Source organism: Rosa rugosa, chromosome 4 (genome assembly GCF_958449725.1).
Source record: "Rosa rugosa chromosome 4, drRosRugo1.1, whole genome shotgun sequence".
Taxonomy (NCBI): Eukaryota; Viridiplantae; Streptophyta; class Magnoliopsida; order Rosales; family Rosaceae; genus Rosa; species Rosa rugosa.
Window position 1 is genome coordinate 2,259,198 of NC_084823.1, and position 23,598 is coordinate 2,282,795.

At 39.6% G+C, this 23,598-nt stretch overlaps 2 protein-coding genes and 1 pseudogene across 2 annotated transcripts; 1 reads left to right on the top strand and 2 right to left on the bottom strand.

Moving 5' to 3' along the window:
• Positions 1-541: 541 nt before the first annotated feature.
• LOC133742111 (disease resistance protein RUN1-like) lies at positions 542-2,229 on the bottom strand (annotated as a pseudogene).
• A 113-nt stretch (positions 2,230-2,342) lies between these two features.
• On the bottom strand, positions 2,343-6,526 carry LOC133742110 (disease resistance protein RPV1-like). Its single transcript, XM_062169794.1, has 2 exons — positions 5,883-6,526; positions 2,343-3,102 (listed from the first exon to the last, which is right to left on the bottom strand). Exons 1-2 carry the CDS (start codon positions 6,392-6,394, stop codon positions 2,343-2,345), a joined length of 1,272 nt encoding a protein of 423 aa, XP_062025778.1. The 5' UTR covers positions 6,395-6,526.
• A 12,306-nt stretch (positions 6,527-18,832) lies between these two features.
• On the top strand, positions 18,833-21,133 carry LOC133742768 (uncharacterized). Its single transcript, XM_062170444.1, has 8 exons — positions 18,833-18,957; positions 19,107-19,181; positions 19,380-19,500; positions 20,128-20,162; positions 20,300-20,528; positions 20,662-20,725; positions 20,828-20,961; positions 21,071-21,133. Exons 1-8 carry the CDS (start codon positions 18,833-18,835, stop codon positions 21,131-21,133), a joined length of 846 nt encoding a protein of 281 aa, XP_062026428.1.
• Positions 21,134-23,598: the final 2,465 nt, after the last annotated feature.

Below are 23,598 nucleotides of genomic sequence, written 5' to 3' on the forward strand. Positions count from 1 at the left end.
AGTCGCTGCAAGAGTTGGCAAGGTTGCCTATAGATTGAACTTACTAGGTCACTCCAAGATACACCCGACATTCCATGTCTCATTGCTCAAGAAACGCATTGATGATTCCATTCCCATTTCCACGACACTGCCACAATTTGATAGTCACGGAGAAATCCATTGGCAGCCTCTCAAGGTTCTGGATATGGGGATCATCCGAAAGAAGAAACGTGCAGTGACTACTTGGCTTGTGCAATGGAAGGGCTTACCAGTAGAGGACGCCACATGGGAAGAAGCACAGGTCATGGCAGCAAACTTCCCCAGTTTTAGCGCCTGAGGGCAGGCTTTATTCTAGGGGGGCACTTGATGAGAGTAACCCATCCTTGGCATTATCATGAGCAACGTGGCTCATTTATAACTCTGCCCAGGACCACAGCATATGAGTTACCAGAGTTGATATTTTGTAATCCTTATCATGACAGCTAGCTCTATCTTGTCCGTTTGTTATTTCAATTGCTTATGTACTGTGGACCAAGCCATTTCATTGGCATCGAAGAAATGAAGTAGTATTAAATTTCCTTTCCTTTTCATTTTCTCTATTCATCTGTTCTTTCTGCAAATTGCATCCCATCACAGTACAAAGCGATTACCACTTAAAAATAACCGTCTTAAGGAGATTAGGCTGCTAAAATCATTGAGAATTGCTCCATCCATCAGATTGCAATAACTCAAGTCTAGCTCTCTCAAATTCGATAACGAAGCCAGAGCTTTGTATGATTCTGAAACTAGACATTTACATCCTCGGCAGGATAGATACTGTAGATTCTTCATGCCTACAATGAAAGATAACTCCCTTATGGAAGTTCCACCAATTACAAGAATCTCCAGACATTTCATACCATTCAGATTCTCAGGAATCTCATCAATTTTGGAGCAATCAAATAGAAAGAGACTTTTCAAAGATGTCAAGCACCGAATGGTATTGGGAAGATGCAAAAGGTTTTTACAACCTGTTAGATTCAACATGGTTAGACCAGTCAAGTGTTCAATTGATGGAGGCAATTCCTCAATGCTGGTCCCATCCAAATGAAGCTCCAGCAAGCTTTTCATATCTCCTTCAATTTCTGGAAACTTCTTCAATCCTGAGCAGAATGAAAGCCTCATTATTTGAAGGGATTCCAAGGTAGTGAAAGGTGGAAGGCTCTCAATGGACTTGCAATATTTCATATTCAAATTAACAAGTTTCTTCAGAAATCCAAGAGAAGGGTGAATCTCCACCAAGCTTGTGCAATTTTGAAGCAGTAAGTTCTCAAGATTAGGAACCTCCGTGAAGTCTGGAGTCGACCTCAGGCAGGGTGAACCACTCAGATTTATAAGCCGTAGCATGCTCCACCCCTGATATAATTCCAAAGATCATAATCACGTGATTCAAAATAGTTATTACACATTCCTTTGTGATTCCAAATTACAGAAAGTAGTAGAATTACAGAAAGGTTGACGTGAGAGTAATGTCCAATCTTAGTATGAGAATGCCAAATAAATTTTTATGGATGTGTGTAACTGTGGACGACCAGGGACCTTATATATATAGTTATGTAATTCAAAAAAGCTACTTCATCTTTCCTAATAAATGAGTCTACAACTATCAGCTTTATGAACATGCATTAAATTAATTGTGATCTTACCTTTTTTCCCGTCCATAGTTGTTTGATGCGGCTAAATAACAAACATGCGAACTTCAACAAGTTTATCCGGTTGAAAGTCTGACGGGAAAGAATTCAAAGGACAATAATGCCATTCCAGATATTGCAATTCATTAGAAAGATATGTGATGTTTCCGGAAAACTTCACATTCCAAATCTTGAGCAATCTCAATCTGTCCATCTTCGAGCAGGCATTATCAATTGAGTGAACAACATCGTCTTTTGTTGGACAGTGGAGGTATATGCTTTGAACTGCACTCGTCGCCTGATCACAAAGAGCAAAGAACTAGTTATCGCACAAGAGAGACCATAATAAAAATATTTAAAAAACAATAGATGAGTTTCAGACTCAGTGTTTCATTACCTTACTCCAATCAAGTACATGGATAATCTCATTTGGGAGCCACAATCTGCTACTTTCTCCAGGATTATTAGGACATTCTCGACGAACAACTTCCCAACCCATTTCTTGTATCAAATCATGCATCCTCAATTTTGTTCCAAATAGAGTTTCCAAAGATTTGTCCATAAGAACTTGTACATCCATCACCACACCCTCATCGTCATCGTCACAACCACCTAGTATTCTTATTACACGATCCTTGTTCTCTCCTATAAAGAAACACGCGATGTCCAAAAACGTTTTCTTTTCTGTTTTTTCTAATGACTTTTTTTAAGTCTATTCAATGAACTTGACCATAACTTTACACTTCTACCGCGAACAGACGATCCCAAAATTTTAATAGCTAATGGAAGGCCATTAGCATATTTCAAAAATTCCTTGGATAGCTTGAGAAAATCTTCTCCAACCTCATCTTCTTTGAAGGCTTTCAAACGAAAGAGCTCAAAAGCTTCAGGATCAGCTAATGCATTTACCTTGTATACTTCGTCTGCTCCAAATGCACTGATCAAGTGTTCATCTCTGGATGTTATGATGATTCTACTCCCAGGACCAAACCAAGTACGATCACACAGTGTTTCCAATTGTTTAACTTGATCCACATCATCAAGAACAATAAGCACCCTCTTAGTAGATAGTCTATGCTTAATTATGTCTTTTCCCATTTTAGTGTTCTGTACATTGACATTACTATTCAGCAAGTTCAAGAGAAGTTTCTCTTGTAAATGAATTGTACTACCTTGCTTCATTTCAGTTTCCTGTTTAACATTCTCAAGAAAGCTATCACCTTCAAACTGAGCTCTTAGCCTTTCAAAAACCACTTGTGCAATAGTGGTTTTTCCGATACCACCCATCCCACAAATCCCTATGATACGAACATCGAGACACCCAATGTCTAAGTAGGAAAACAGTTCATTCAGGTGAGAGTCCATCCCAACTAAGCCATCAGATGTGTAGATTATTTTATTCAACTCAGTGAAAACCTTTTGTACAATTTCTTGAATAATTTTGGCTTCAGACCTGGAAAGTCATAAACAATCATCTTATGTATCTTGTGTGTACGTATAAGGGGTAACAGAACAAATAGATAAGGATACTGTAATATTCTATAATGCCACCAGTACTCTTTTTCTTCGTGAATGCTTCTGATTAAAGTCATACGTCTACAGTTTATATGTCAATATACCAGTCCTAATTTTTGTAAAAGTTTAATCTCCATGCGACCCTTATCTAATATTAAAATTCAATCTCTCTCTTTCCATCCATAAACATTAATGGAGAAGAAGAATTAATATGAAGAAGCAGTATGCATATTGGAGGACATATTGGATATAGTTTGTGAGAGAATAAGGAACAAAAGAAAGCCCCAATCTAGGGTTTTGTGCATAATGGCAACCTTGTCTGATCGTGTCTAGCGCCAGCCTAGGCTTGGTCAGATTATCCTAGAGTTTGATCTTGGCTTGGTGAAAAGTAAACGAGAACACTTAGATAGCTGTTCTAAAAAGACTCATAGAAGAACTTCAATTAGGATAGACTAGACAAACTCTATCAAACAGAGTTCGTCACCTAGCTAGGGAAAAAACAAACACACAAAATGCATACACGGGGCTGAAAGCTACCAACTCCCAAAAAGCTGGAAGGGATTTACTGGAGGAAAAAAAAAAAAGGCGACAGCCTAACATGGCCCATAGGAAAGTCCTAGCCCAAGGCCCAACAGGATAGGCCCAACCCAGACCCAATCTCCACCTCTATGTGCAGGTCCATCGCACGCACACCGTGAGCGCATCCACCACCGCCACAGAACAAGGAACACCACCTAGACGCCACCACCCAAGAGACACCAACAAAACCTATGCATACAATACAGACCCAAACCCAACCGAATTTGGGTCCCTTAGCTCCAAGCCGCCAGGACCTACCTTGCCTCATAGTTGCTTCAAACCAGAAGTCGTCGACCACCACTGTCAACCCTCCAAGCAAAACAATTCTAACCTATGACAAGAAACAGAACAACAATCACCTATCCGGCAGCATCATCACAACATCAGCAAGACTACCATCAGCACTGACGTCGGAGTGCCACCTAACGAGAGGAACTCCTCAAAATCCTAGACCAACTAAAGTGCGTGCAGCGCGTGGTCGACAAGGAAAATCGAGTTGATTTTTTTTATGCGTTTTGTGGTGTTAGAGATTCACAAAATTAGTCAAATATGGAAGGAGATTAGCTGTCCCTATTTTCTGTGTCTCTATTCTGTCACATTCATAATATTTTGACACCTATATTTTCACTAACGAAAGACTCAACGCCGTTAGTTTTTATAATTTTCACTTTTTAAAACATAATACCCAGAAATTTATTATTTTTTCTTTATTTTTTTCTGGGCTCAAAGCCAGGTTGTTCATCTTCTCTCTCATGTCTCATCAAACCCATTCCGGCACCTCTCACCCCGTTACACAAGATCAAAAGAAAAACTCCAATTAACAATGATAAAGAAAACCCACAGGTCGTGCTTGTGGCATAGAAAGCTTATGTGATTCATATTTAGATATTTCCTTTTGTAATTACCTATGCTTGGGGATTTTGAGGTCTGAACCTGACTTCGAAGGATGAGGAGGATTACGAAGACGATACCGTGTGTGTGTGGAAGTGAAGAGCCTGAAGAGCTTTTCGGAAGAAGCGAGGATGAGATTTATGAGAACCCAGAAAATTGATACCTTTATGAGGAACAATCACATGGAAAGAGTCTTGGGGTAGATGGATCGAGTGGCATCTAACGGATGAGATTTTCTGAAAAAACTATTTAGCAACCGAGGAAGATGCAGATTCAACTCTGAAAACCCTCTGTTTATATATAGCTCTTGAAAGTTCTACCGAGTAAAATTCTCCACAAGAGCTGCGTTCCACAACAGTGGTCTCTTCCATAAAAACAACAAAAATGATTCGGATCCCTTTTCTTCAGATTATAAGGGGAGATCTGGATGGTTTTTAAGATCCGATAGCTCTGATGATTAAGAATTCATCAATCTCACATGTGAGGAATAGAAAGAATTTATGTCCTTGGTTGGGAATCAGATCTCGATCTCACCGACCACCATAGCGACAATCACATGCTGAGAAGATGGTGAAGCACAATTGTTCGTTGAACGTATTATTTCTTCCAAATCAAAGCCCTTAAGAAAATTAGTTTTTTTTTTTTTAATGGTTTTTTTCTCTTTTCTTGATATTTTCTTTTTGTTTTTTTCCAAATAAGGTTAACGGAGTTAGTAGAATGTGAGGTTGATAGACAAGTGTCAGTGTGGTATTGGAGGGACAGGTTTGGCACAGGCATTTTGGGGACAGCAGATTTTCGTCCGTCAAATATTATGTCAAATTTTTTAACATAAATGTTGTCTTGGTTGGATAAGGTTTTTTTTCCTGGTTAGAATTTTGAATATTTTCAATTGTTCTTATTATCAATATTAATTAAGCTAATAAGGCTTACGTTTAAACTTTTAAAAATCTAATCTATTTTTTTTTTTTTTAATCCCCACCCCTCCCCACCCATGATGGGGCTCGAACTCCTGACCTCCCAAATGAGAGTTCAGAGCCTTACCACCCCACCAACACACACACAAAAATCTAATCTATTTGATGTATTGGTACATTGATATATTACCGTGAAATTTTCTTGAATCTAAATTCAAAGATGCATGAACATAATTTCTTAAACCATGTGATATGTAATGTATATGAATGTTCAAAAAAAAAAAAAAAAAGTTCAACGCTAAATGAATAAGTGTTACTGTGTGAGCTGGCTTACCCATTTTGCACATGCCATCCAGAGAGATTGCCCACTTTAGCAAGAGCGTCTTTCCACCTCTTTACTTTGTCTGGTTCCGCTTCATACCACTTTTGATGCTTCTCAAATGCTTTCCCAAAGTGCTCCCCTGTTTGTCTTCGTACCTCAGATGGATCAACATGGTAGAACACTGGAAGGACTTTTTGTCCCATTTCTTTCATGCATTCACCGACCTCTGCAAGCTCATTCAAACACCACGAAGAATCGGCGTAGTTTTGGGAAAAAACCACAATAATATATCTTGATTCTTTAATTGCTTTCAAGAGTTTTGGACCAATTGATTCGCCTCTCTCAAGTTCTTCATCATCTCTAAATGTGTTTATTCCTTTATGCTTGAGAGCGGTATAAAGATGGTCTGTGAAATTTGTGCGGGTATCTTTACCTCTGAAATTGAGGAACACATCATACTTGAATTTACCGGATGGTTGAGGAGGAGGAGGACAAGAAGAAGGAAGATCTGTTTTGGTAGTCATTGAAGGAGTTTAGAAGGGAGGAGGAGGAGGAGGAGGAGAAGGAAGAGAAGAAGAAAAAAGAAGATCTATTTTGGTAGTCATTGAAAGAGTTTAGAGTGCTGCTGGTTTCTGCTCTTGGCTAAGACCACGAATGAGAATAACACTTCCTTATCTAAGGATCCGGGTAACACCTCACAGCTATTGACCAATAAAAACAAAAAGATGTTTCGTAGTGGAGGTTGGGTTGCACGCGCACAATAAAGCAAATAAGGCTAGGATCTCATTTTTCTCTTTGTCGATGTAAATGCTTTATGTAAATGGTTTGATACGTAGCCAACGTTTTTCATGGAAAATCAACTTCCCTGTGGCTATTAGGGTGTTGCAGCGGAGCAGTATTTTGTTAAGAAGTGGGTGAAATTATTTCACAAGGGTAAATGAATAGAAGAGTGGTCTCATTTGTCAAAGCTGGGGGTGTGAATTTCACATCAACTTCAAATTGCTTCTGACTGCATGGCCACATAATTGATTAGATTCGCCACGGCACATGGTGCCCACGCTACGCTACAGTCAGTTTCGATCAATCATTTCCTCTTTTTCTTTTCAATGGTTCCTTCTGGGTTCCTTCACAGTCTACAACTTTCTAATGCAAGTTCCCGCCATTTTCCAACACGTCCATCCTGTCCTTTTCTTTGGCGAAGAAAGACAGGTAATTTCCTAGATGTACTGCAGTACTGCTTGGGTTACCGAAACTTCCAAGCAATTTCTGACTTTCAAAATGCATCAGTTATGAAATGGTACTTTCACGTGAACATGCTGTGTTCAAACTTCAGCGTCTGCCTCACGCCATAAAAGAGGTTGGAAACAGAGACTTATTGGTTGTTAAAAGAAGTTTGGGCCGGTTCTTAATCCTGCTGGGCCTTGTGCTGTTGGGCTTCTCCTCTTGGGCTACCCTACTGAGCCTTTAATTGGGCTAGGGCTTTGGCCGTTGGCCCAACTCTATGTTTATGGCTTTTTAGTCTATTTACAATAATTTCATTGTATTAAGAACTTAGATCTCTAGCGCATCCGGCCTAGTATCAACGGAGGATCTCCGCTATTTCTACGGTCTGAAATGTATAATGAGTGGGTCTATTTCTACGTACCATTGTGGGTACTACCACTACTACTACCTCATTGTCTGTCTATAAATGACAGCGGCATGGTATGTAACGACCTATTCTGTCTTGTGATGAATATACTATTTCGCCCTGTGGGCTTGATTAAAAAAAAGGGCTAATGATAAAATAGGTTATTTTTAAGTGTCTTATTATAATTCAGAATATATAAATGTCTCTATGATAATTAAGGTCATTTCCTTACAACCTACCACTAGAGTTAAATTTAATTACAAAAACTGCCACTGACAGCTCTCTCTCTCCCCCTCCGGTTATCCAAGCCCATCTGAACCCTTATCTGAACCAAAATCGCTCTCTTTCTCTCTCCAATGGCGTCCAGTACGTCTCCGACCTCTGCATTGTCACCGCTGGGGCCACGACGAGTCCAGGCTCAACTTGCCACAGAGGAATGTCTCTCTCTTCCGCAAGATCATACCTCCGCTCGCAAGTACTCGCCGGAGACCATTTTGTTGATTGTGTCGAATCTAGTACTTTGCTAAGGTGATAATCCAGCCGATCGTCCATCGGTTCGATTCGCAACCATGTTCGAAGCACATGTAAGGCTCTTTCTGATTTTTGCTCTCTCAATTTTGATGGTGTCACGCCCCGAATTTTGAATAATAAATTCAAATCCGAAACATGAATTAAACCACTTAATCAAATAAACGTTCTGAATTTTTTTCTCAATATAACCTCACCACACGGTACACAAACTCCAAATCTCGAAACCTCGAGTTCATTATTACAATTCACTCTCACAAGCAATATTGTAAAGCTCTAAATGAGCATAATACACCTCACAAAGTAATTTAGATCGACACAATTGCAGCTACTCTACGCAGCTCGATCTCCATCCTGATTCTCTTGACCTGTAGTAGTACCCGCTACACAATTTGAATAGTGTACCGGGATTGCAACAACACCAAACCCGGTAAGCTTTTGACAGCTAGTATGAGTAAACAAGAAAGAATTGTGATTTATTAAATTACAAGACCACCACAAACCCACGTTACTTTTTCACTCTCATATATATATATATAGACACTTATGAGTTACTCTCAATTTCCCTCATAAGGTCACTCACTCTCATATATATATATATATATATAGACAATCATGAGTTACTCTCAATTTCCCTCATAATGTCACTCAACATTTGGCAGACAGACTAGAGCTCTAACTGATCGCAACCACCAGCCCGGCGTGAGAGCGTGGTTCACGATTTAATGCTATTAATAACCACCAGCCCGGTACAAGAGCGTGATTCACTAATAGATGCCATGGTCACCTTGTGACCTAGTGATCTCCACAGATCACAACAATTTATTGTTCCCCAACAATAAAACTCAACACCTCTCACAATATATTGTTTCTCAACAATAAACTCAATACCTCTCACAATATATTGTTTCTCAACAATAACTCAACACAACTCCAACAATACATATTATTTCACGTAAATAATATATATACAGACATTCACACAGGAATGCCTATTAATACCAACTATAGTTAATATGATTGCAATAAAATAACGTAATTAAATGTATTGGGTTCGTAATATGAACCACGTGAGGTTTACTCACCTCCAATTCCCGCTGCGTCTTCTAAAAGCCAAATATCAATCTGAATCGTCCGCCAAATAAATCCATCGATCACCTAATCCAACAAGATCTTAACTTAGCCAACAACTCACAAGCATACTTATACGACGATCCAACGGTCGGATCGAAATTAAATGATGATCCAACGGTCGGATCGAAATTATACGATGATCCAACTGTCGGATCCTCACGGATCGCCCTCAGGATCATCCTCCAAAATTATCACGAAGATCCAACGGTCAGATCTTCCTGAATCGTCCTTACAAACATCTTCACAAAATTATACGAAAATCTGACGGTCGGATTCTCACGAATCGCTTTCCAAATCACCATTTCTCAATTATACGAAGATCTAACGGTCCGATCTTCGCCTGTGACCACACAAAGTCATCGGGACAGTCATACGATCAACATATTAAAATTTGAAGCAAAACCGACGGTCAGATCTTCGCAGATCGTAAACCGAAAGTAATGCATAAAAACCGAAACTCTAGCATGCATCAACTTTCTCCAAAATGACCTTATAATATATCCAAACGACCGTATCGATGCGTAGATGAATAAACTGAAAACAAAACACCAAAATATGGCTGGACGCGCCACCACGCGCCGCCACAAGCTACTGGTCAACTGGTGGTCAACGGCGGCGGTCAACGCCGAGTCAACCACCTCCGATGGCAAAGTGACCAACTACAAACTGGTTCAAAATGAAGGGTTGATCGACTTTCATACCTGGAGCTAAGTCTGGTTCGGCCTAGATCGTCCTAGATCATGCTTGGAAGTTGGATTAATCTGGGCCGTCTGATCAGATTTCCAGATTGAATCAGGGACGTCGAATCTTCAATTCGTGATCCTTCACTCTACACTCAAAATCGTCGTGCAAGGAGGATATGAGGATGATCAGGGGGAGGAGGAGATCACGAAAATAGGAAGGATCGGCCGAGGAGACGCCGGAAAACTGGTTCTCCGGTCGGGTCGGTTTCGCACGGCTGGGCTCCTTCGATCCAGCTTTGGCGACGACGGCGGGGCAAGCGGAGGGCACCAGGCATCTGGGCGGCTTGCGGCGATCACAGTGAGGGCCAGGTCGTGGCCGGAGAACGCCGGAGGAGAGAGATGGGGCCGGGTCGGGTCGAGCGGGTCGGCCGCGTAGGGAGGAGAGAGAACGGAGGATTCCGGGAAAACGCAATTTTTCTGATTTTTCTGTCCTTAATGACAGAAGCAGAAATTTTTCCATATTTATAGAAAATTCCCAATTTTCAAATATTCATAACTTATTCATACGAACTCCAAATATTGCGTTCCACATATGCACGAGATCGTATCGACAAGCTCTACAACTTTCATGAAGGAAGTTTTCCCAAATTTTGAACGTATAAAAAGTCAACTTTCGCGAGCCCCTAAATAACGTTCGTTTTCGAAAATTAATCGTTCGAACTAAATCCACAACTTCTCCGAGCCTCGTACTCGCTCCCACTATCGTGAAATCATTTCTAAAAATCCACGGAATTTAATTTGGATTTTTCGGGGTATTACAATCTACCCTCCTTAAAGAAATTTCGTCCCGAAATTTAAGCGCAAGTTAATTGCTCTCGATTACGGTTAACCTAACCATCGAATCTCCATCTTTCCCAAAACTGTAGTAATCTACAAAGCCACAGCCCTTTGTATAAAAATACATTCTTATGGCCACTAAATCCTTTCATCACGATGTAAATTCACAAAACAACTGCTCAACATCACTCCACATCAATTACACAAAATCATCACGTGGATCATCACATAGATCATCACTTAGATCTTCACAGAGATTATCACATAGATCCTCACATAGATCATCACCCTGTACTGGCATACAAGCACAGTAAAGACTCCCACAAAGCGTTTCGCTACTCCATTAGCATCACAGTAAATCTCTATAGTAAAACTTAAGCATGCACTATTCTACACAACAATAGAGATGCATCACTCAAAACAAATCATCCCCAAAAGCACGCCAATAAAATATGTCACCCAGTGATGATGACTTGGGTTTGCTCAATTCTTGGGCTAAGCATTAGGGCTGGTCAGTTGGGCCGAAGAAACCGAACCATCCACATTTCGAACCGGCCCGAACCAATTTGGGTTTAACATTTGGGCCTACCATTCGGGCCGAACAATTGGGCTTACTATTTGGGCCTACCAATCGGCCGAACAATTGGGCTTACTATTTGGGCCTACCAATCGGCCCACCAACTTTCAGCTCGACTACGGTATGAAATTGTACATACCGTAGGTATACCGTATATATGTATGCACACCGTATAGACCGTATATACATATGTATACCGTACAAACTGTATATATGTATGCATACCGTACAGACCGTATATATGTATGTATACCGTACATACCGTATATGCGTCCGTATATCAAGCATATACGATATCCAAAAATATTTGTAGGAGGTAAGGTTCGAACTCCCGACCTCGAACACGAAGGTTTTGCTCCCAACCACTGAAGCAAGAGCTGCCTTCATTAATATATGCTCACGTGTTATATTTATTATGTCATAAGCGACATAAATAAAATAAGGGGGGAGGCAAGGTTCGAAACCTCAACCTGTTGCACGAAACCTTTGTCCCCAACCACTGGAGCACAAGCTGTGCTTAATATAATGTGTACAATTGTTATACTTATTATGTCATAAGCGAACATAATAAAAATAAACGAGGCAAGGGTCGAACCTCTGACCTCTTGTACAAGAGCTTTGCTCTTCAACCACTAGAGCACCAGCTGCTCTCGCTGTTGTCCTCACAATTCTTTTATTTATTCTATCAAAAGCGATAGAATAAAAACAAACTGTCGGTACACTCCACGTGCCACGACTTATCCCTTCCGTGAATTACGAAAAGCAGATCACTTTCGGCGAAAGCTGTCTGCCACAGCGTCTCGAGATTCGCTCGGTCCCCTCACACGCTCTCCACGCGCCAACAGCTTTTCCGTGTTTTCAGGCGACTTTAATCCAACGCGTAGAATGAATCTCAGAGATCGTCCATCCAACGGTGGAGATCTGCTCACCTTGTTCTATAAATAGGTGCATCCTGGAGAAAAACTGTTCACACCAAAGAAAAGAAATTTTCCCCAGCCATTCTCTCTCAAACTCTTCAGCCTTCCTCTCGAAACTCAAATCCTTTCTTCATCAATTTCAATCCTTCTCCTCCCGATCTTCTCTTCCATCTGGTAGATTCAATCTCTTCTTTTCTCTGAACTTTCAGATCTCCAACACCCCTTCATCGACCTTAATCCTTCTAAGGTCAATCTCCCACAAACACTCAACAACTTCGTTCTTCAATTTACATTTCCTCTCAACTCATCACCATGGAACCACGAACTCTGCAACTAATGGAGCTACAAACCCAGCAACAAATCGAGGATGTAGGAAACAACCAAGCAGCCGGGAGTAGTGCCAACACGGATTTCTGGCGAAGCCGTACCAGGTGGATTCCTACTCCAGATCAAATAAGAATCCTCAAGGATCTTTACTACGACAAGGGAGTTAAGTGCCCAACTACAGAGCACATTCACGAGATCTGTCTCCAGCTGAACCAGTATGGACAGGTTGAGGGCAAGAACATTTACTTTTGGTTCCAGAACGTCAGGGCTCGAGAGAAGCAGATGAAGAGGTGCAATCAGGCTGCTCAAGTGCCCATGGGAACTAGTTCTCCTGGTACTGGTGGATCCATTGATCTCAATTTTGGGTCCACTGGTTCTACTGGTGCTGGTGGATCTATCGACATCAATTTTGGGCCAGCTGGTGGATCCATTGACATCAATTTTGGGTCCACTAGTTCTACTGGTGCTGGTGGATCCATTGATCTCAATTTTGGGCCAGGCAGTGTTGACCCGTATTTCTCCTCACCTTCACTACTAGTACTAGTACTACTTTCTTTGGCAGGAATGAAGAACAAACTTCCATGGAACAACGAGGAGAAGATCACCAGGAGATTGAAACTCTTCCTTTGTTCCCCATGCCCGGTGAGGACATCCTTGGCAACCTAAAGACTACTTCCGAGGGAGGTAGCGGCTATGGCTACTATTCCGGTGGCTCGGACGGCTACGACGGTGGCTCTCACGTTTCTCTTGAGCTCAGCCTCAATCCTTCCGGAGCTGCTGACTTGGCTTAGTATAGCGTAGTCCTTTTTTTTTTTTTTTTTTTGTAAAATAACTGAATCAATAAGACTGTATGTATGTAGTCTCTTTTTTTTTTTTTTTTTTTTTTTGTAATGTAACTAAATGTCTAAATCAATAAGACTGAATGTATGTGGTAGTCTTTTCTTTAAAAAAACAAACCAACAACGACACCATGGGTCGAACATTGGTCACCCAATGCTCTTTCAAAACCTTAGCCAGCTCAGCTGCACTCGTACTTCTAGTTTCCTTGAAGCTTTCTAGATTAGTATCCACCCCTACGTAAGACACAATTTGATTCACCAATCAATACTGGTAAAGCACCTAATATCTCACCTTGACTATATTCTTCTTCTTCTCTGCGTTAGTACAAACCGTCATGTCTTAGTAGGTATCCATAATCTCAACCCTTAGATTGTTCAACAAGCAATCTGTACCATCTTAGCATCCACTAATCGATACTGGTACAGCACTCAGTATCTCACCCACGAATCACATAACTGCTCATTTGGTGGTAAGTCAACATCTAGTGGGTCATAATTCTGTAATTATAGCACCTTACACTAACCACGTCACAATCCATAATCTGTCCTCACAACAGTATCCGGCCTCATAATTTAGTTATACAACACTAGCACTCCTAGGGTTGAAAACAACGTTATTACCTAAGCTCATACATCAACACAGTGTCTCTTCACAGTCAATCCTATCACGAGGTCATATCAATCTTTCCATAAGTCAAACCATACACAAAATCCATCATAGTAACAACGAATCATGCATTACTACTCAACAACAGTCAGTGAAGCAGCACTCCACAATAATTTCCAATACCATCCGCAGACCTCAGACCACACCCCAACATTTAGTTAATATAAAGAAGCTATCCTAAACACCAAACAACTGTGCATGAATGAATTAATGCTCCATTATAACACAATTCCATCACTAAGCAACCAATAACTGCTAGGTACTCTTCAACTCAAAACAACTGCATATCCAACTAATGGAAAGTATCACAACTACTAGTCAAATACTCGTAACAACTTTAGATACAAGCATTGGTCAAACACTATCACCCCAACAACCAAACGACTACAACGCACATAAGGATACTGTTTTTTCGTGAAAACTATCCTCAACAACTCCAACAGAGTTTGATCCAAAGGTTCCCATTCCTCAAAGGCTATAACTCAAAGAAGCTACACAAGCTCCACCACTTCACTTACAAAGTCAACCTCTGCCATGATAACTTAACATACTACCCTTATTAAAGGTAACATAAGTATCTCCCAAATTACATCACTACACTCGAACACCAATATAGTCTTGAGAATTCTGCCTCATAATCTCTCACACTCCCATCATCTTGAGTTGGTGAGATCAATTCTCTTTTCAACTATTCCTAGGGTCTCAATCTCTTTCACCATTTCAACCCAAGAATAACATCCATCACATCAACTACAGGTAGACTAGGCAACTCAACCTCTAATGCCTCCACCTCATCCTCAACTGTCTCCATAGAAAGATCCTGTCCCTACATCAGACTCGACCTCTACCTCAGGTTCTACCTCAACTCTTAGTTATGCTTCCCAATTTGTCCATTACTTCGGAAGCATAACAATATATGGTTAATACTTGTATCCGCATTGGATACGTGCGTAGGTCAATACCACGCCTTCAACCAACACTTCAACATACAAAAGGACCTTATTTCCATAAAACAATCCTCACCCTCTCATCAGAGTTAAATCCAGAGGTTCCTATTCCTCGAAGATCACAACTCGCGGAAACTAAACTTATTCTAATACGAACTTAGTAGACAACTCTACCGTCCTACGGACTTACACGTTGTCTAGACCCCATACTAAGACATACCCAATGATTATACCAGTACCGAAGAGTATATGATGGGGATCCGCTGCAGACGGGCCATCACTCGGGAGGTACTGATTATCACCAAATATGTACCTTACGCTCTGATACCAAACTGTCACGCCCCGAATTTTGAATAATAAATTCAAATCCGAAACATGAATTAAACCACTTAATCAAATAAACGTTCTGAATTTTTTTCTCAATATAACCTCACCACACGGTACACAAACTCCAAATCTCGAAACCTCGAGTTCATTATTACAATTCACTCTCACAAGCAATATTGTAAAGCTCTAAATGAGCATAATACACCTCACAAAGTAATTTAGATCGACACAATTGCAGCTACTCTACGCAGCTCGATCTCCATCCTGATTCTCTTGACCTGTAGTAGTACCCGCTACACAATTTGAATAGTGTACCGGGATTGCAACAACACCAAACCCGGTAAGCTTTTGACAGCTAGTATGAGTAAACAAGAAAGAACTGTGATTTATTAAATTACAAGACCACCACAAACCCACGTTACTTTCTCACTCTCATATATATATATATAGACACTTATGAGTTACTCTCAATTTCCCTCATAAGGTCACTCACTCTCATATATATATATATATATAGACAATTATGAGTTACTCTCAATTTCCCTCATAATGTCACTCAACATTTGGCAGACAGACTAGAGCTCTAACTGATCGCAACCACCAGCCCGGCGCGAGAGCGTGGTTCACGATTTAATGCTATTAATAACCACCAGCCCGGTACAAGAGCGTGATTCACTAATAGATGCCATGGTCACCTTGTGACCTAGTGATCTCCACAGATCACAACAATTTATTGTTCCTCAACAATAAAACTCAACACCTCTCACAATATATTGTTTCTCAACAATAAACTCAATACCTCTCACAATATATTGTTTCTCAACAATAAACTCAATACCTCTCACAATATATTGTTTCTCAACAATAACTCAACACAACTCCAACAATACATATTATTTCACGTAAATAATATATATACAGACATTCACACAGGAATGCCTATTAATACCAACTATAGTTCATATGATTGCAATAAAATAACGTAATTAAATGTATTGGGTTCGTAATATGAACCACGTGAGGTTTACTCACCTCCAATTCCCGCTGTGTCTTCTAAAAGCCAAATATCAATCTGAATCGTCCGCCAAATAAATCCATCGATCACCTAATCCAACAAGATCTTAACTTAGCCAACAACTCACAAGCATACTTATACGACGATCCAACGGTCGGATCGAAATTAAATGATGATCCAACGGTCGGATCGAAATTATACGATGATCCAACGGTCGGATCCTCACGGATCGCCCTCAGGATCATCCTCCAAAATTATCACGAAGATCCAACGGTCAGATCTTCCTGAATCGTCCTTACAAACATCTCCACAAAATTATACGAAAATCTGACGGTCGAATTCTCACGAATCGCTTTCCAAATCACCATTTCTCAATTATACGAAGATCCAACGGTCGGATCTTCGCCCGTGACCACACAAAGTCATCGGGACAGTCATACGATCAACATATTAAAATTTGAAGCAAAACCGACGGTCAGATCTTCGCAGATCGTAAACCGAAAGTAATGCATAAAAACCGAAACCCTAGCATGCATCAACTTTCTCCAAAATGACCTTATAATATATCCAAACGACCGTATCGATGCGTAGATGAATAAACTGAAAACAAAACACCAAAATATGGCTGGACGCGCCACCACGTGCCGCCACAAGCTACTGGTCAACTGGTGGTCAACGGCGGCGGTCAACGCCGAGTCAACCACCTCCGATGGCAAAGTGACCAACTACAAACTGGTTCAAAATGAAGGGTTGATCGACTTTCATACCTGGAGCTAAGTCTGGTTCGGCCTAGATCGTCCTAGATCATGCTTGGAAGTTGGATTAATCTGGGCCGTCTGATCAGATTTCCAGATTGAATCAGGGACGTCGAATCTTCAATTCGTGATCCTTCACTCTACACTCAAAATCGTCGTGCAAGGAGGATATGAGGATGATCAGGGGGAGGAGGAGATCACGAAAATAGGAAGGATCGGCCGAGGAGACGCCGGAAAACTGGTTCTCCGGTCGGGTCGGTTTCGCACGGCTGGGCTCCTTCGATCCAGCTTTGGCGACGACGGCGGGGCAAGCGGAGGGCACCAGGCAGCTGGGCGGCTTGCGGCGATCACAGTGAGGGCCGGGTCATGGCCGGAGAACGCCGGAGGAGAGAGATGGGGCCGGGTCGGGTCGAGCGGGTCGGCCGCGTAGGGAGGAGAGAGAACGGAGGATTCCGGGGGCCAAAACGCAATTTTTCTGATTTTTCTGTCCTTAATGACAGAATCAGAAATTTTTCCATATTTATAGAAAATTCCCAATTTTCAAATATTCATAACTTATTCATACGAACTCCAAATATTGTGTTCCACATATGCACGAGATCGTATCGACAAGCTCTACAACTTTCATGAAGGAAGTTTTCCCAAATTTTGAACGTATAAAAAGTCAACTTTCGCGAGCCCCTAAATAACGTTCGTTTTCGAAAATTAATCGTTCGAACTAAATCCACAACTTCTCCGAGCCTCGTACTCGCTCCCACTATCGTGAAATCATTTCTAAAAATCCACGGAATTTAATTTGGATTTTTCGGGGTATTACAGATGGTTTAGCAATGAATTTGACTATCTGTGGTGCTTTGATTGTTGAAATTTGATGAAAGACCCTTTGGCACTATCCTTGCTTGATTGTTATTGTTTATGTGATATCTCTCACAAATCTCACTCTTTCGCTTTACGAAGATCAAGTCGGCCTTGTCGATTGGTAAATTTCAATCTCGTATAGCTTAAGCGATTTTGATTTTCGATTCTTACTCGCTCGATTTCTCTAAATGAAATCGAAGTTGATTCTCTCCTTATCGAGCTTTGAATTTGATCATTTTGGAGTTGAATATCTGTTTTGTTTTGAATCTGAGATTGAATTCTATGAACTTCATTAAATATGCTTGGAATTTGAAGTTGATTGGTTTGTTGCCTTTTTCTATGAATCCGAGTTTGAAGCTTGAATTCAAAAATGTTAAAATATGTATGTGGTTCGTTCAAACCATGTGAACGATTGGTTTGTTGCCTTTTTCTATCTATAAGAATATTGTTCCAAAAGCTTTTTCAATGGTTGCCTTTTGGACTTGCATTAGCTATTGATCACCAAGTAGGATCATCTAGGCTAGAAGATATTTAAGTAATATGAAGATAAAGAAACCATCTCCTCTCTCACAAAAAATGCCTTATGCAGATCCATTGGCTCTTCGATTCCAATCCCTCCAATCTCCCAAATTTAGTAAAGGCTCCGACTCTCTCAATCTCTTCAAAATATTAATCCAAACTCGATCCATTTCTAAGTTTTTTCTTCTTCTAGACTCATTGGCTTTGGCATGAAAACTCATAAAGAACGTTTCAAAGTTTCCAGGTTCTTGAACTAATGAACTACTGTTGCTGATTTGAAATTTTTATAATTATGTTATTTGATGTTTCATGCCTTTTTCATAGTTGGAATGTGATATTTAATAGATTATATTGCATTGACATTCTATTGAATTGGCTTTGTGTTTGATCTTATACACCGTAATGCAGTTTTTGTCAAGTGGTTTTGTTGTGATGCTTTTTCATTATGATGGTAACGTTGATGAGTGGATGCAATTTCAATGGAATGATCTTGTCATTTATGTGTCTGCAGTCAATCAAACAAAATGGTACACAGGACTTATCTTCATGCCTTCAATCATTTCATTTGTATTAAAAGTTGGCTTATTTTAGATGCGTTTCAATCAAACAAAAATCATTTCTTGTTGCTATAGGGTCCAGCTCATGATTTAACTATTTTTTAAAATGAATATTACAGCTGTTTATCAGATATTCAATCAAAGAATTTTGGGTTTACATATTGCTCTGGTAATATTTCATATTGCTTTAGAGTGTACTCATGGGAAAATGCTATCCATGCATGGGATGCAGACTGCAGTAGAACAACAGAATTATGATTAAAGCAATAAGCGCTTATAGTTGATTGTTGGTTCTTTACTCTTGCTTTGGTATGCCATTGTGATGGTAGCAATCAATCCTCTAGTTTTCTTTGGGCAGCTTTTTGAAGTTCAACTAATTGATAACTCTTCAGATTCTCATCTGCTCTTGTTCAAGGTGCTACAAACGTTTTCTGGTACGATATTAGCTTATGTTGGTTATACATGGTAGATTACATGAAACTGGTTGTTGGTGGCTTTTGGAATGGCTTTGCAGTTAGACGAAGATTGTCTTGAATTCTTAATGCCTGTACTGTACTAAGGAAGATAGGAATGTTCTTTCTTCCTTAATTATTCTTCCTTAATTATTTGAAGTTGGTATTTCTATCATAGATGTGTGCGTATATATAACTATATATATGGGCACGTACATACCTTTGTAAATTTTGTTCCCCCATTGCTTGGTGTTTGGTACTAATCATTATGTGAAAGTCAATTTGATATGTCTTGAATTTTAAAAGAAGCAAGACAGATATATTTATTTGATGAACCTTGTATGGCATGTAAAGTCGTAACAATATCTTTCAATTGCAATTTTCTTGACAGTTTGAATAGTCTGTTTGCTACTCTGCTTAATTCCCACTGTTCTGGTTAATCATTAAGCATTTTGTCTGTGGCTTTCCCATCCCACCATACTGACCACTGGATACTTTGCAATAATGTTTTTTACCCAGCAAACTTATCAATTGTATTGTCTGCACATTTGCAGGATTGACATTCAGTCAAATACAAGGCAGTTTGAATCCCTCTTTCTTGTGAGAGCCCTTTTCAGGATGAAATTAATATGCTTTATCGGCAACTTTATGAGACATTTATTGTTTTCTTGTATTTCTTGTGTTTCAGTATCTTCTTGAGGATGTTGCTTTGGAACCCACCCGGTTAAATAAAATTCCTGTACAGGTCTGGAATTCTACCCTTTTTACATGGAACTTTAACTGAGATTTTTAGGGACAGAAAAGAAACAGCCAATATACTTTTTAGGAGGAAATTAACTTGATTCTTCATCTATTCTCAGGTCCAGCGAGATCTGTATCTTTTACTTTCAAGGTTTCTTTTATAACTCAGGTAGGCTTTCTGGTAAAGAATTTTCAACCCCTGAAACAATAAATTGCAAATTCTTCTGTAATGTGTTGATTCATGCAATTGACAAACTTGAGAGATTCTTAAGGCACTTTCCCGTTTTCCCGAATGCTTTTCTGGTTGTTGGTCCTGCAGACTTCTTTGTTATTGAACTTGCAGATCAGGTAAATTTTGAAAAATTCTCTGGACTTCAGGAGCATGTTTTTTTCCTCAAGTTATTTCCTATTGTTAACATATTGCATTCGTACAAATATAGTTTTCCGTTTAAAATGAGTTGATGTTCTCTTTACTGGTCAGCTTCAAAAATTGAAGATGGAACCAGTATTGCTCCATTACTTTTCACACATTAAAGTTCTCCAGGGTAATATTTTTAACCATTTTACATCGTTTATGATTCAAAGATTCATATGAATATTATTATATTTGCCAGTATTCTGATCAATGTACTTTTGTTATTTGATAGGCATAGAGCTGAGAATGGCCACAAGTACAAGGTTAAAGACTTGTTTGTATAGCTTCACTTCTCCTGGTGGTCCAATGTACCCTACAAGAGTTGTTCGTCATGCAGCCTGGGATGCTTTAGATTTGCTTTTTCCAGTGAGTAGATCTGATCCCATCACAGTTATTTTTTAAAACCAGAAACTTTGCTGCAAATTTAGGAGATGGTATTCTGTTCTCACTTTTTTCAGTTGTCTCTTGATTTTAGATTGGCAATAAGCTCAAGAAGTTTGCGACTTGTAAATATGTTACATATTTGTCAGGAGCATGAACTATCAAAATGTAAGATGACTATGATTCAGACAATGTTTATCCACATGAACTATCAGATTACTGGAATTGTTTTTGGTGATGTATTCCTTGGCCTGGTGATGCAATTTAGCTCCTTTTGCAGTTTTCACTGTTGACCACAAAAAATCACAATCACAATACGTTGTGACAAAACTCCTCTATATATCTTTTCCTTCCCGATTCATATCTTGTTTTCTATAAATAAAATATTAAAAATGTCTTTGATTCTTTGAGTATGCTAGGTAATAAGACTTTAGATTATGCTTGAATGCTTCTGTGGGTATTATCATGTTCTTTACATATGACGAATTTAGGTACCTGAATAATATGAGTCAATAAAATTTGAATAAGCAACATTGCCTTTTCTATAACAGACTTGGTTGAGGTAGTATTATCATGTTCTTTACATATGACGAATTTAGGTACCTGAATAATATGAGTCAATAAAATTTGAATAAGCAACATTGCCTTTTCTATAACAGACTTGGTTGAGGTAGTAGTGCTATATATTGTCTCTCTTAAATGTAGGTTTACTTGCCTAGTTGTCTGTAATGAAACTTTTCTTTTATTCCTATTTGTTAATGTCACATTGACATTGTGTACTTGTCAACAAACTGAATTATTCCATTGTTAATTGCTACATTTGACAAATTTGGCGGGTGATTTCAAGCTGTTGAGTAGCTTGAAAGTTTTGTGGGTCGTAGAGTTACAGAGAGAAGTAGAGAAGCAAAGGAGCGCTAGATCAACAAGAAAATCAGAATGAGTGGAGGCGGCATGGAAGTGGTGTCGTCTAGGCCACAAGAGGCTAATGGCCAGCACAAGAGGAATTTTCTATTGGAACTTTCTTGTGGTCCAACTAGCCCTTGCTGTTGTTCTTGTATCTAGTATGAGAGATTATACTTTTGTTAGAAGACTTTGTTAATTGTTTTCACTTAGTATGGTAATTGATTTGTTACTGATGTCTACCAAGCTAGTTGATCTTTGTGTGATGTTCAGTAATGATATCTGGGTTTTGCTGAGCTTGGTATGTGTATTTTGTTCGATTAATAAACTTGATTCTTAGTTTCATTCAAAAAAAAAATGAAAAAGAAGAAAAGAGGTTTGTGGGTCCACCTGGCATACCAAACCAGCCTAAAGTCATTGGCCATGTCACAGTTATGAACATGGCAATGACCATGTTATTGTTAATTTCTGGTCAAGTCACTGTTAATCTCAAGTTATTGACAAAGTCACTGCCCAAGTCACTAATAACCACAAGTCACACTACAAAAAAAAATTCAATTGGCCACGGCACAAGGCCGTCGCCAAAAGCCAAATTGCCGTCGCAAAAGACCAACGGCGACGGCAAAATTGCCGATGTCGTTGGTGGCGTCGCCATTGCTATTTGCGACGGCAATCACGCAAACTTCCGAAGCCAAAACAATTCTTTTTTGTAGTGTCAATAGCCATGTCACTATCTATGTCATTGTCAATCCTTGCCCAAGTCACTGTTAACCTCAAGTCATTGGCAAAGTCACTGACCACGTCAATGACCATGTCATTGTTAATACTTGGTTAGTGACATGTGATTAACAGTGACTTGGCTATTAACTTGTGACTTGGCAACTGACAGTTACTTGGTTAGTAACATGTGATTAACAGTGACTTGGCTATTAACTTGTGACTTGGCTACTGACAGTTACTTGGTTAGTGACATGGTCAGTTACTTGGTTAGTGACATGGTTAGTTACTTAGTTAGTGACATGGTCAGTTACTTAGTTAGTGACATGTGATTAACAGTGACGTGGCTATTAACTTGTGACTTGGCAACTGACAGTTACTTGGTTAGTGACATGTAATGTGACATGGTCAGTTACTTAGTGACCTGGGATTAATAGTGACTTGGCTACTGACAATTACTTGGTCAGTGACATGGTCAGTGACATGATTAGTTACTTAGTTAGTGACATGTGATTAACAGTGACTTGGCTATTAACTTGTGACTTGGCTGACAGTTAATTGGTCAGTGACATGATCAGTGACATGGTCAATTACTTAGTTAGTGACATGTGATTAACAGTGACTTGGCTATTAACTTGTGACTTGGCTACTGATAGTTACTTGGTTAGTGACATTGTCAGTAACATAGCCAGTTACTTAGTTAGTGACATGTAATTAATTGTGACTGTTAGCCTCAAGTAACTTGGCCAATGACTTAAAATTAATAATGATTTGACCAGTGACTTTGCCGGTGACTTGAGGTTAACAGTGATTTGGTCAGGGATTGACAGTAACATTATTCATGACTTTGCTGGTGACTTGAAATTAATAGTGACTTGGTCAGGAATTGACAGTGACTTGGTCAGTAACGTGTTCATGATTATGACATGGCTAGTAGTTTAGCCAGTGACTTGATGTTAATAATGACTTGAGCTTCAAAAATTGGCCCATTCTCTTTTAACTGTT

What these genes read in the sequence shown, in the direction of transcription:
- LOC133742768 (XM_062170444.1), top strand. Translation starts at nt 18,833, where the DNA reads ATGCAGTTTTTGTCAAGTGGTTTTGTTGTGATGCTTTTTCATTATGAT. An exon ending in GTTGCTTTGGAACCCACCCG is followed by an intron (nt 20,163 to 20,299) that starts GTTAAATAAAAT and finishes ATCTATTCTCAG; the next exon opens with GTCCAGCGAGATCTGTATCT. An exon ending in CTTTAGATTTGCTTTTTCCA is followed by an intron (nt 20,962 to 21,070) that starts GTGAGTAGATCT and finishes TCTTGATTTTAG; the next exon opens with ATTGGCAATAAGCTCAAGAA.
- LOC133742110 (XM_062169794.1), bottom strand. Translation starts at nt 6,394, where the DNA reads ATGACTACCAAAACAGATCTTCCTTCTTCTTGTCCTCCTCCTCCTCAA. An exon ending in GGATGGCATGTGCAAAATGG is followed by an intron (nt 3,103 to 5,882) that starts GTAAGCCAGCTC and finishes ATGACTTTCCAG; the next exon opens with GTCTGAAGCCAAAATTATTC.